At 42.1% G+C, this 13,516-nt stretch overlaps 1 protein-coding gene across 5 annotated transcripts in view; it reads left to right on the top strand.

The window, feature by feature from the left end:
- Positions 1 to 1,931: 1,931 nt before the first annotated feature.
- Positions 1,932 to 13,516, top strand: part of LOC135551714 (zinc finger protein 40-like) — a 98,867-nt gene continuing 87,282 nt past the window's right edge. For 2 of the 5 annotated variants that reach the window (XM_064982906.1, XM_064982902.1), the window contains exons 1-2: positions 1,932 to 2,051; positions 6,604 to 6,766. In XM_064982906.1, the coding sequence (XP_064838978.1) occupies positions 6,727 to 6,766 (40 nt within the window). In that variant the 5' untranslated portion in view covers positions 1,932 to 2,051; positions 6,604 to 6,726. Of the gene's footprint in view, positions 2,052 to 2,133; positions 2,442 to 2,741; positions 3,206 to 6,603; positions 6,767 to 13,516 lie in introns of those variants that run through there. The other 3 variants (XM_064982905.1, XM_064982904.1, XM_064982903.1) reach the window with 3 other exon arrangements.

The following is a 13,516-nucleotide window of genomic DNA, read 5'->3' as shown; positions in this document are numbered from 1 at the left end:
GGGGATGCTTGCAAGCCAAAGAACACCATCCCAACTGTGAAGCATGGGGTGGCAGCATCACGTTGTGGTGGTGCTTTGCTGCAGGAGGGACTGGTGCACTTCACAAAATAGATGGCATCATGAGGAATTAAAATTATGTGGATATATTGAAGCAACATCTCAAGACCTCAGTTAGGAATATAAATCTTGGTCGCAAAAGGGTCTTCCAAATGGACAATGACCCCAACCATAATTCCAAAGTTGTGGCAAAATGGCTTAAGGACAACAAAGTCAAGGTATTGGAGTGGCAATCACAAAGCCCTGACCTCAACCCTATAGAACATTTGTGGGCAGAACTGAAAAAGTGTGTGGGAGCAAGGAGGCCTACAAACCTGACTCAGTTACATCAGCTCTGTCAGGAGTGGACCAAAATTCACCCAACTTATTGTGGGAAGCTGGTGGAAGGCTACCTGAAACGTTTGACCCATGTTAAACAATGTAAAGGCAATGCTACCACATACTAATTGAGTCTATGTAAACTTCTGACCCAATGGGAATGTGATGAAAAAAAAAAGAAAAGAAATCCTTATCTCTACTATTATTCTGACATTTCACATTCTTAAAATAAAGTGGTGATATTAGCTGACAAGGTACAAATCTGTCGTTCTGCCCCTGAACAGGCAGTTAACCCACTGTTCCTAGGCCATCATTGAAAATAAGAATTTGTTCTTAACTGATTTGCCTAGTTAAATAAAGGTAAGAAAAACAGAAATACCCATATATTTATGGGTATGTATGTATATAAAACTATTTTTAAAAAGAAGCTCCCGACGAACAGTTATTGTGCTGACGTTGTTTGCAGAGGCAGTTTGGAACACAGCAGTGAGTTTTGCAAGCGAGGACAGACAATGTTTACACAATACGTGCTTCAGCACTCTGCAGTCCCATTCTGTAAGCTTGTGTGGCCTACCACTTTGCGGATGAGCCGTTGTTGCTCCTAGATGTTTCTACTTTAAAATAACAGCATTTACAATTGACCGGGGCAGCTCTAGCAGGGCAGAAATTTGATTAACTGATTTGTTGGAAAGATGGCATCCTATGACGGTGCCATGTTGAAAGTCACTGAGCTCTTCAGTAAGATCATACTACTACCACATTTTGTCTATTGAGATTGCATGGCTGTGTGCTCGATTTTATACACTAGTCAGCAACGGGTGTGGCTGAAACAGCCAAATCCTCTCATTCGAAAAGGTGTCCACATAATTTTGTATATATAGTGTGTGTGTGCAGCATGCTATTCCATAGGCCTTTCTTTGCGTTAATGCAAAGCAGTGGCATTCGAGTATGGGGTATTTTTCTGGGTGCATCTTATCCAATTTATTATAGAAGGCTAGTATTATTCAATTTAGTTTTTTTTATATCATTAAAATGTAAACAATCTCAAATAAATGTCTATGATTATAGGGGAAAACTGACCGTAATCATTGCATGGCACACTCTATGTATCCTACATTTTTTTTATAGCAGCTGTCTAATCTTCGATTTTCAAACTCACCCTCAATACCTCAGGCAAGGCCAAAGTCTATTAGGCTTTTATATGGTTAGTAATTGCTATGGGAGATCTGCATGGGAAAGCCCGGTCGGCAGTCGTAGTGGCGCAACGTGACCTGAAAAAAAGGAACCTCCGGGAAAACCGTCAGTGCAAAGGGGAGATCTTTAGGGGGGTGGGCGACAAACGATACTTGAAATAAACACTATTTTTAAATTGTACATATGATCGACACATAGTTGATATACGTTTTAAATGAATGTGCATGTATAAAGTAAAACGTAAGGCCTTAGTAATATTGTTTTCAGTAATTTATTCGGTCGTAGTTCGACCGTCTCACACCTCCCGGAGATGACATCCTGTGGTTGGGAGGCGGAGACGGGACCCCCGTTGACGTCAGTGGGCCTGTCTGTTTCCTGCAATAGAAAGTGAGAGAAGAGAGACAAAATAATCAAATTGTCCTTACAGTTAAGGTGTGTTACACCTGCAATCCCTGACAATTATTAATATTAAGACTGCACTTGTAAGTATATTTGAATGTAGTTTGTTTATATTTATTTATTTTTTCGTTAATTTGTTGGCCACTTCGGTCTGCATCGGGATGTGTTCTGGCAGTGTTTTCACGGGGCGCTCGTGTCCAATGCTTGTCGGGGACGTTCTAGCTGGTTTGGCTAGTTCTTTTCTCAAGGCCATCACTGTTTTGTTCCGTTTAGCTCACGCCTGTGCTTTTTTTTTGTTTGCCAAGGAGGAATGTCAAATTTTAGGACCAAACAAGTCAAACTTTCAGAGCCGTCGTTGCTTTACCATCGTTGTTTTGGTGTAGACGTCTGCAGCATTCGAATGTGGTGTGTGTAATGTTACTATCTTGCTTGCTACGCAACGTGTAACGAATGTGCCTATTTTGCGCCCATAGGTAAGCCTTATCTATTGCAATTTATCTGATACACTAGCCAGTGTTTTATATGTTACGCAACACATGGCAAACAAAGTGTTGAAAATAATGTCGCATTTTGTTGAATTAGGGAAGTGCAGCCGTTGTACTGTTGCAGAGAGCGAGGGGGTTCCCCTGACTCCTCCCTCAGTTACAGCGCGTTCATGTGTTGCTACTGACATAAAAATACGATGTTCCCATATTGTTTTTTTGATTTAGACTGCGTTTCTTGAAAATAAAATTGACACGTGATATAACATGGATTGTGAAAGCACGTTGATGAATGACTACAAGGAAACAGGGGTGTTTACCTGTTTCGATCACTTGAAGTCGCTGTCACTTGAAGCCACCGTTATTGGTTGGATAGAGTGATCTGATTATGACACAGACAGGGGTTTGGCTATTCAAAATTCATATTTCATAATGCAGGACATCGTGTCTATTGTTTTACATGCGGCTACAATGTTGCTGCAAGGTGACGGGAAGGAATCCTCCTAGGTGTGTGTTGAATGAGTCAGCCGTTAGTGACCAAGAGAGAGGATTTCATTCGGACAGTTTTTGGCCTACTGCAACATTTACTCGGCAGCTCATTGTGGCGTCCTCGTCAAGCTGTCAGTTTCGGGGTGTTTCCTCAAATATTTATCAGCTGACACGCGCGCCGCACACGCACGTCTCGGTCTCCTCCTGAACATGCTGCATCGTCTGAAGCGTCAAGCATTCGACCTGTCCTTCGTTCTGCGAGGCAGGTGGGTGCCTAGGGCTGCATGTTACATTGTGTGACTTTCAATTGTCGTTCTTTCGGTGACCTGGTTCAGACGCTATGTACCACACTGCCGATTTATTGCACTGACTTCGAGAATGATGTCATTGCTGTGGCAGCGCACATGTAGCAGTGTATGGTTAAAAATCCTACACTTGTAGTAACTGACTGTTATGTAACATAGACGTGATGCTGAAAGATAATGTTCAGTGGAAGGGATTGGACGAGGTTGCTTGTTATGAATACTACAATAGGTTATTTTAGTAACGCCATGTAGGAAATTATCTAACAGCATGCAGATCATTATATTTCAAAGGTTTTGTCATTTTCAATAAAGTCATAAAACAAGTCTAGATAATTCAGGCCAGTGTATTGGAGGGCTATTTGCAGGAGGGCTATTTGCAGGAGTGCTATGCTTTGCCGTGGTTATTATTTTTTACAGAGCGCAGATTTGCATAAAGAAAAAAAGAGAACAGATCATCCTCTGTAAAAAAAGAAAAGAAAGAAAGGGCAGCAATATAATAAAACAACAACTACCACGAGATCACATTGCCCTTTCAGTGTTTGCAGAGGTCTGATTGTGACGCAATGATCTATGGAGTGTTAACTTTGACAATATGATCAGTCTGATATTAGCCCTGCCCGCTAACCGCCGTAGCACCCTGGACCGCTTACTTCCCGCCAGACACAGGGCCTTATTGTTGGCACCTTTCATTTCGGGAACGTGTTTCGTCAAAGCGAAGGACAGGCATGCGTATCTGACATGGACTTGTCAATCAGGCATTTACCAGAAACAATCTCCTCTTGGTTTAGATCAGACTAGAGATAGTTACTCCAGGGCGTATAGTTATATAGATGCCTTCACATCTCTTTTGTCTGTCCAGAATTCATCACATATCAGTCGCAGGAGTGTCATACGGACATACCATCAAACCTAGTTGGAGCTTTTCTTTTTCAGTAGGTTTGAACTGAAGTAAAAATTTAGCCTGTGTATATTTTGGAATGAAATAAGAATTTAGCCTGTGTACATTTGGCCAGAAATAAGAATGTAAAACATGTATGTTTGAATCAATTGTTTGTAATATACACTAGATGATCGACAGGGGGTGCTGCATTGAAGCTACCGCACCTCCATCTTGGCACTCCCACACCATTGTAGAAAATATTTTTGGAAGCTATTAAAATGCATTCACTGATGTCTAGATTTGTTTTTGCCACGTTTATTTTATTACAGACACCTTAATGCAGGGATGGACAACTCCAGTCCCCAAGGGCCTGATTGGTGTCCCTCTGTTTCTCCATCCCTAACAAACACAGCTGATTAATCACATTGCATTCTAAACTGAAGATCATGACTGGGTCATTATTGGAGACAGGTTTGTTAGCTGGGGCTGGGACAAAACTGTGACACCAATCAGGACCTCGAGGACTGGAATCGCCCACCCCTGCCTTTAATGCATACTATATAATTATATTATGTGAGCTAAACACATTTGTAAAAAATATATAACAGTTTCCTTAAAAAAATTCCTAATCAATCTTCACACAATATCCCACAATGACAAAGCGAAAACAGGTTTCTAGACATTTTTGCTAATTTAAAAAAAAAAATATCTTATTTAAATAAGTATTCAGACCCTTTGCTAGGAGACTCGAAATTGACACCAGGTGCATCCTGTTTCCATTGATCATTCTTGATGTTTCGAGGACTTGATTGGAGTCAACCTGTGGTAAATTCAATTGATTTGTCATAATTTGGAAAGGCACACACCTGTCTATATAAGATCCCACAGTTGACAGTGCATATCAGAGCAAAAACCAAGTTGTGAGGTCGAAGGAATTGTCCGTAGAGCTCCGAGAGGCACAGATCTGGGGAAGTGTAACAAAAAATGTATGTAGCAATGAAGGTCCCCAAGAACACAGTGGCCTCATCATTCTTAAATTGAAGAAGTTTGGAACCGCCAAGGCTCTTCCTAAAGCTGGTTGCCCGGCAAAACTGAGCAATTGGGGAAGAAGAGCCTTGGTCAGGAAGGTGACCAAGAACTCTAACAGAGCTCCAGAGTTCCTCTGTGGAGATGGAAGAACCTTCCAGAAGGACAACCCTCTCTGCTGCATTCCAGCAAATAAGGCCTTTATGGTAGAGTGACCAGACGGAAGCCACTCCTCAATAAAAGGCACATGACAGCCCACTTGGCGTTTGCCAAAAGGCACCTAAAGGAGTCTCAGACCATGAGAAACAAGATTCTCTGGTCTGATGAAACCCAAGATTGAAATAAGAATTTAGACTGTGTATGTTTGGACTGGAATAAGAATTTACACGGTGTACTTTTAGACTGGAATAAGAATGTACACGGTGTACTTTTAGACTGGAATAAGAATTTACACGGTGTACTTTTAGACTGGAATAAGAATTTACACGGTGTACTTTTAGACTGGAATAAGAATTTACACGGTGTACTTTTAGACTGGAATAAGAATTTACACGGTGTACTTTTAGACTGGAATAAGAATTTACACTGTGACACTGGTTAGAGTGACAGACTTAACAACAGCAGTGTTCTCTCTTCCAAGTGAGAGGACGGGAGACTACACACACCCACCCAAGGGTTTCTGTTGACAGGTAAATGCCTGCTTTTGGCCATAAAAAAAAAGCAGCTAAATCAAATTGTCCGGGAGAAAGAAAATCCATTGGAAAATAATGCTTTTTATTCATTGATGGAAATAGCAGTCGATGTGCCACAACGTCAAATGCAAATATACTTCATAGGCTAATAAATCCTCAAGCTGCTTGGAAATGTATATCTGGTGTGTTTCTATTTTTACTTACGTTAAAGACGCAAGGTCCTCTTTTTTTTTTTTTAAATGAATGAATTTGATTTACTTATCGAATTTGATTGTCCGACATCAATTTTATAATTTCTTCATTTTGTTGCCACCTTGAGTGGCCTCTTTCCACTGCTGTGGTGCTGAATCGCAGCTGGAATGGGGTGTGGGGCAGGCCGGCTCTGGTGTTCTTAGACAGCCATGTTTTGTTATTTTAATTGGCTTAATTGAAATATTACTGTCTAGGCTAAATAAAATTAGAGAGGTCTAGATTGTATTTAAATAAAAAAACATCTGTGATTTTTATATTTATTAATTAAAGTGTTCTTACAAATAGCCTGTAAGACAGGTCGTTCGCACATTTTATTATACAAATGTAATATTTTGAATTTGTTTTACTGTGTAGGCAGTCATGCTGTCCCGTGCAAAATTTTACTAACGGAAACCCTGACACACACACACACACACACACCCACACGGAAGATTGCATGGAATGTTTAGTGTTTATTGATCTTCGCTGTATGTTGAGCTAACGCTGACCTCTGTTGTTTGTGAACCCAGGGGGTGTCCCTGACTGTGTGTATGTGGAGTCAGCCGTCCCCCTGCTGGTCTACCTGCATTAGAGAATCTACCACCTTTCAGAAGATGTGTCAGTGAGTGAACCAACCAATCGGGGAGAAGAAAATGCCTCGCACAAAGCAGAACAACCCCAAGAACCTTAAAGGTGAGTCCCCAAACTGAAATGGAGTGTTATGAATGTGCCTTGTATTCTAACCTATTCTAACTTAACCTATTCTAATCTATTATATTCTAGGATAGATTAGAATAGGTTAAATTAGAATAGGTTAGAATAGATTAACCTACTCTAATTTAACCTATTCTAATCTATTCTAACCTATTCTAACTTATTCTATTCTTTTATCCTATTCTAACCTATTGTATTCTAACCTATTCTATTCTAACCTAGTCTATTATCCTATTCTAACCTATTCTGTTCTAACCTAGTCTATTCTAACCTAGTCTATTCTAACCTATTCTGTTCTAACCTAGTCTATTCTAACCTAGTCTATTCTAACCTAGTCTATAGTATTATTTTCTAACCTAGTCTATTATCCTATTTTATTCTATCCTGTTCCATTTGATTATGTTCTATTCTATCCTATTACATTCTACTCTCTGTCAGGTCATCTTTAGTTTAGACTTCAATATTCAGAAGCAAGTGAGCAACAGATAGAAATAGGAAGGGATCACTGAGTCACCTGTCCTAACCCCAGTCCCCGAGCCCCCAACGCACTTCTGTCCACACAGACCAAATGTCTTTAGGATCTGCTGGTCGTCCACTTCCCTTCCGTCTCATTTTGCTGGTTAGTCTTTTGTCATACACTTTCTATTAGTGCTTCCTATTGCCTTCAGTGTGAGCTGTGGGAAGCACAGAAGTAGAATACATTGTGTAATTCTACGGAGGAACCTCCCTTTAGGCCGATATCGTTGGAGTCTGTATGTTGGTGATGGTTGGAGTCTGTATGTTAGTTGTGGTTGGAGTCTGTATGTTAGTTGTGGTTGGAGTCTGTATGTTAGTTGTGGTTGGAGTCTGTATGTTAGTTGTGGTTGGAGTCTGAATGTTAGTTGTGGTTGGAGTCTGTATGTTGGAGTCTGTATGTAGGTGATGGTTGGAATCTGTATGTAGGTGATGGTTGGAGTCTGTATGTAGGTGATGGTTGGAGTCTGTATGTAGGTGATGGTTGGAGTCTGTATGTAGGTGATGGTTGGAGTCTGTATGTAGGTGATGGTTGGAGTCTGTATGTAGGTGATGGTTGGAGTCTGTATGTAGGTGATGGTTGGAGTCTGTATGTAGGTGATGGTTGGAGTCTGTATGTAGGTGATGGTTGGAGTCTGTATGTTGGTGATGGTTGGAGTCTGTATGTTGGTGATGGTTGGAGTCTGTATGTTGGTGATGGTTGGAGTCTGTATGTTGGTGATGGTTGGAGTCTGTATGTTAGTTGTGGTTGGAGTCTGTATGTTAGTTGTGGTTGGAGTCTGTATGTTAGTTGTGGTTGGAGTCTGTATGTTGGTGATGGTTGGAGTCTGTATGTTAGTTATGGTTGGAGTCTGTATGTAGGTGATGGTTGGAGTCTGTATGTAGGTGATGGTTGGAGTCTGTATGTTGGTGATGGTTGGAGTCTGTATGTAGGTGATGGTTGGAGTCTGTATGTAGGTGATGGTTGGAGTCTGTATGCAGGTGATGGTTGGAGTCTGTATGTAGGTAATGGTTGGAGTCTGTATGTAGGTGATGGTTGTAGTTTACTGTGTAAGCGCTTATGTTCATCAAATCAAATGTGATTGGTTAGCAGGTCATGGTTAGCAGACGGTAGTGGTCACATACACACGGTTAGCGGACGGTAATGGTCACATACGCACGGTTAGCAGAGGGTAATGGTCACATACGCACGGTAATGGTCACATACACACGGTTAGCGGACGGTAATGGTCACATACGCACGGTTAGCAGAGGGTAATGGTCACATACGCACGGTTAGCAGAGGGTAATGGTCACATACGCACGGTTAGCAGAGGGTAATGGTCACATACGCACGGTTAGCGGACGGTAATGGTCACATACGCACGGTTAGCGGACGGTAATGGTCACATACGCACGGTTAGCAGAGGGTAATGGTCACATACGCACGGTTAGCAGAGGGTAATGGTCACATACGCACGGTTAGCAGAGGGTAATGGTCACATACACACGGTTAGCAGAGGGTAATGGTCACATACGCACGGTTAGCAGACGGTAATGGTCACATACGCACGGTTAGCAGACGGTAATGGTCACATACGCACGGTTAGCAGAGGGTAATGGTCACATACGCACGGTTAGCAGAGGGTAATGGTCACATACGCACGGTTAGCAGAGGGTAATGGTCACATACACACGGTTAGCAGACGGTAATGGTCACATACGCACGGTTAGCAGAGGGTAATGGTCACATACGCACGGTTAGCAGAGGGTAATGGTTAGCAGACGGTAATGGTCACATACGCACGGTTAGCGGACGGTAATGGTCACATACGCACGGTTAGCGGACGGTAATGGTCACATACGCACGGTTAGCAGAGGGTAATGGTCACATACGCACGGTTAGCAGACGTTAATGCGAGTGTAGCGAAATGCTTGTGCTTCTAGTTCCGACAATGCAGTAATAACCGACGAGTAATCTAAACTAACAAGTCCAAAACTACTGTCTTATACACACAAGTGTAAAGGGATAAAGAATATGTACATAAAGATATATGAGTGATGGTACAGAACGGCATAGGCAAGATGCAGTAGATGGTATCGAGTACAGTATATACATATGAGATGAGTAATGTAAACAAAGTGGCATAGTTTAAAGTGGCTAGTGATACATGTATTACATAAAGATGCAGTAGATGATATGTATATACTGTACTCTATGAGATGAATAATGTAGGTATGTAAACTGTATATTAAGTGGCTAGTGATATATTTTTACATCATTTCCCATCAATTCCCATTATTAAAGTGGCTGGAGTTGAGTCAGTGTGTTGGTAGCAGCCACTCAATGTTAGTGGTGGCTGTTTAACAGTCTGATGGCCTTGAGATAGAAGCTGTTTTTCAGTCTCTCGGTCCCTGCTTTGATGCACCTGTACTGACCTCGCCTTCTGGATGATAGCGGGATGAACAGGCAGTGGCTCGGGTGGTTGTTGTCCTTGATGATCTTTATGGCCTTCCTGTGACATCGGGTAGTGTAGGTGTCCAGGAGGTCAGGTAGTTTGCCCCCGGTGATGCGTTGTGCAGACCTCACTACCCTCTGGAGAGCCTTACGGTTGTGGGCGGAGCTTGTGATACAGCCCGACAGGATGCACTCGATTGTGCCTCTGTAGAAGTTTGTGAGTGCTTTTGGTGACAAGCCGAATTTCTTCAGCCTCCTGAGGTTGCGAGTGTAGTGATGCTGTCTGTGTGGGTGGACCAATTCAGTTTGTCTGTGATGTGTACACCGAAGAACTTAACTTACTACCCTCTCCACTACTGTTCCATCAATGTGCTCCCTCTGCTGTTTCCTAAAGTCCACAATCATCTCCTTTGTTTTCTTAACGTGTATATATATTTTTTTTTACCTTTATTTAACTAGGCAAGTCAGTTAAGAACAAATTCTTATTTTCAATTATTTTCTTTTCCTATGCTAATTATTTTCAATGACGGCCTAGGAACAGTGTTCAGGGGTAGAACGACATATTTGTACCTTGTCAGCTCGGGGATTTGAACTTGCAACCTTCCAGTTACTAGTCCAACACTCTAACCACTAGGCTACCCTGCCGCCCCATATATATGTGAAGAATAGTTCATGCTCAAACCCTTGTATTTATATGATGGTATTCAGTAAGTGTATGGTTTATTTAGGATTATTTGTTTCACAGCTTTGTCATTCTATTTTTATTTTATTTTAAATCATCTTATTTAATAATTTTGTACATTTTACACGTGATACGGCCACAGAGGGACAGAGGTGATAACATACACCTGTGACAATCTGAAGAACCCAAAAGGGCCACTCGATGTCTTGTGATTAAATTCAGAAATATTTCTTGAAAAGTGAGCAAAATTCTGGTAGTTCACTGGCAAATTTAGAAAGTTAACAAATAATATACCTTCCCTTTGCAACTCTAATCTCTGCCAATGGCTTTTCCTATGCTAATTATTGGCTGATTATGTGTTAGATCTGCGTACGTGTATCTGTGTGTGCGTGATGCGTGCTGCATGCAAAGTCCACATGAGTAAAATGAGAAAAGGTTTCCTTTGCCAACCTCTGTTTACTCATTCATATAACACCCCACCCCCCCCGCGCCCCCTGCATTCTTATTGCTTTGAGCTTACTTGGCCAAACAACATTCATCATTTAGATTTATAACAGCATATTACCTCATGAAGGACTGTGAAAGTGTACATTTCCCCAGTCACATTCGACCAGTTACTATTTTAGAGCGAGTCTGACCCACGTGGTAGCAGTGTTGGTGGTGGTGGTGGTGGTAGTAGTGGTGGTGGTGGTAGCAGTGGTGGTGGTGGTGGTGGTTGTAGTGTTGGTGGTGGTAGCAGTGGTGGTGGTAGCAGTGGTGGTGGTTGTAGTGGTGGTGGTGGTAGCAGTGGTGGTGGTTGTAGTGGTTGTGGTGGTTGTAGTAGTGGTGGTTGTAGTAGTGGTGGTGGTTGTAGTGGTGGTGGTGGTTGTAGTAGTGGTGGTTGTAGTAGTGGTGGTGGTTGTGGTGGTGGTGGTTGTAGTGGTGGTGGTGGTTGTAGTGGTGGTGGTGGTTGTAGTAGTGGTGGTGGTTGTAGTAGTGGTGGTGGTTGTAGTAGTGGTGGTTGTAGTGGTTGTAGTAGTGGTGGTGGTTGTGGTGGTGGTTGTAGTAGTGGTGGTGGTAGTAGTGGTGGTGGTTGTAGTGGTGGTGGTGGTTGTAGTAGTGGTGGTGGTGGTTGTAGTGGTTGTGGTAGTGGTGGTTGTGGTAGTGGTGGTTGTGGTAGTAGTGGTGGTTGTGGTAGTGGTGGTTGTGGTAGTAGTGGTGGTTGTAGTGGTGGTGGTGGTAGTGGTGGTGGTGGTAGTGGTGGTGGTAGTAGTAGTGGTGGTGGTTGTAGTTGTAGTGGTGGTGGTGGTTGTAGTGGTGGTGGTGGTTGTAGTAGTGGTGGTTGTAGTAGTGGTGGTAGTAGTAGTGGTGGTGGTTGTAGTAGTTGTAGTAGTGGTGGTGGTTGTAGTAGTGGTGGTGGTGGTTGTAGTGGTGGTGGTTGTAGTGGTGGTTGTAGTGGTGGTGGTGGTTGTAGTAGTGGTGGTGGTGGTGGTTGTAGTGGTGGTGGTGGTGGTTGTAGTAGTTGTGGTGGTGGTTGTAGTAGTAGTGGTGGTGGTGGTAGTGTGTTGTGACTTCTATGGTTTCAGAAGGAACTCAAGGAAATGGGAGTATTAGATATATTAAAAATAAATCCCGGTAGCTTGCTTTTCAGCTTTTGTATTGTGACGTATGACCTTTGACCTGTTTCATCACTTCTCTCTGTGCTCAGAGGCTTGATTTAGTGAGACAGGAAATGCTGCTGCTCAGTGTTATCACATGTTCAGTCACATTCTACTGCAGTGACTGTCATACCCCTCAGATCCTCCTAATGCTCTTCTTGGGAACTGCACACACCCTCCTCTCCAAACTGCCCCTGGCAATCACATGTTGATGCTCAGTCAGACCTCAAGACAACATTCCTGTATGTATCCTGTCACAATCTACAACAGCCTCTTTTTCTTCTTGGTCTAAAGGAAAAGGAGGGCCGCACAGGCCCCCATTAACATTGGCGTGGCTTTTGTGGAACGGGTCGAGAGTTTCGAGTTCCTTGGTGTCCACATCACCAACAGACTATCATGGTCCAAACACACCAAGACAGTTGTGAAGAGGGCACAACAACACCTTTTTCGACTTACAGCTGTAATCGCAGCAAAAGGTGGCGCTACAAAGTATTAACTTAAGGGGGCTGAATAATTTTGCACGCCCAATTTTTCAGTTTTTGATTTGTTAAAAAAGTTTGAAATATCCAATAAATGTCGTTCCACTTCATGATTGTGTCCCACTTGTTGTTGATTCTTCACAAAAAAATACAGTTTTATATCTTTATGTTTGAAGCCTGAAATGTGGCAAAAGGTCGCAAAGTTCAAGCGGGCCGAATACTTTCGCAAGGCACTGTACATATAAATATCATCTACTGCATCTTTATGTAATACATGTATCACTCGCCACTTTAAACTATGCCACTTTGTTTACATACCCTACATTACTCATCTCATATGTATATACTGTACTCGATACCATCTACTGCATCTTGGCTATGCCGTTCTGTACCATCACTCATTCATATATCTTTATGTACATATTCTTTATGCCTTTACACTTGTGTGTATAAGGTAGTAGTTTTGGAATTGTTAGTTTAGATTACTCGTTGGTTATTACTGCATTGTCGGAACGAGAAGCATAAGCATTTCGTTACACGCGCATTAACATCTGCTAACCATGCGTATGTGACAAATACATTTGATTTAATTTTGATTTGAAGAGGCTCATTAACAGTTTCTACCCCTGAGCCATAAGACTGCTGAACAATTAATTAAATGGCCACCCGGACTATTTACATTGACCCCCCCCCCCCTTTGTTTTTACACTGCTGCTACATGCTGTTTGTTGTCTATGCATAGTCACTTTACCCCTACCTACATGTACAAATTACCCCTGCACATTGACTCGGTACCGGTACCCCCTGTATATGGCCTCCTTATTGTTATTTTAATTGAGTTAATTTAGTAAATATTTTATATTTATTCAACTGCATTGTTGGTTAAGGGCTTGTAAGTGAGCATTTCACTGTAAGGTTGTATTTCACCTGTTTTATTTGGCGCAAATCAATTTGATTTGATTTAATGCTGTGTGTTAAATA

Source organism: Oncorhynchus masou, chromosome 13, assembly GCF_036934945.1.
Source record: "Oncorhynchus masou masou isolate Uvic2021 chromosome 13, UVic_Omas_1.1, whole genome shotgun sequence".
Lineage (NCBI taxonomy): Eukaryota > Metazoa > Chordata > Actinopteri > Salmoniformes > Salmonidae > Oncorhynchus > Oncorhynchus masou.
This window is presented reverse-complemented; position numbering and strand designations above follow the sequence as displayed.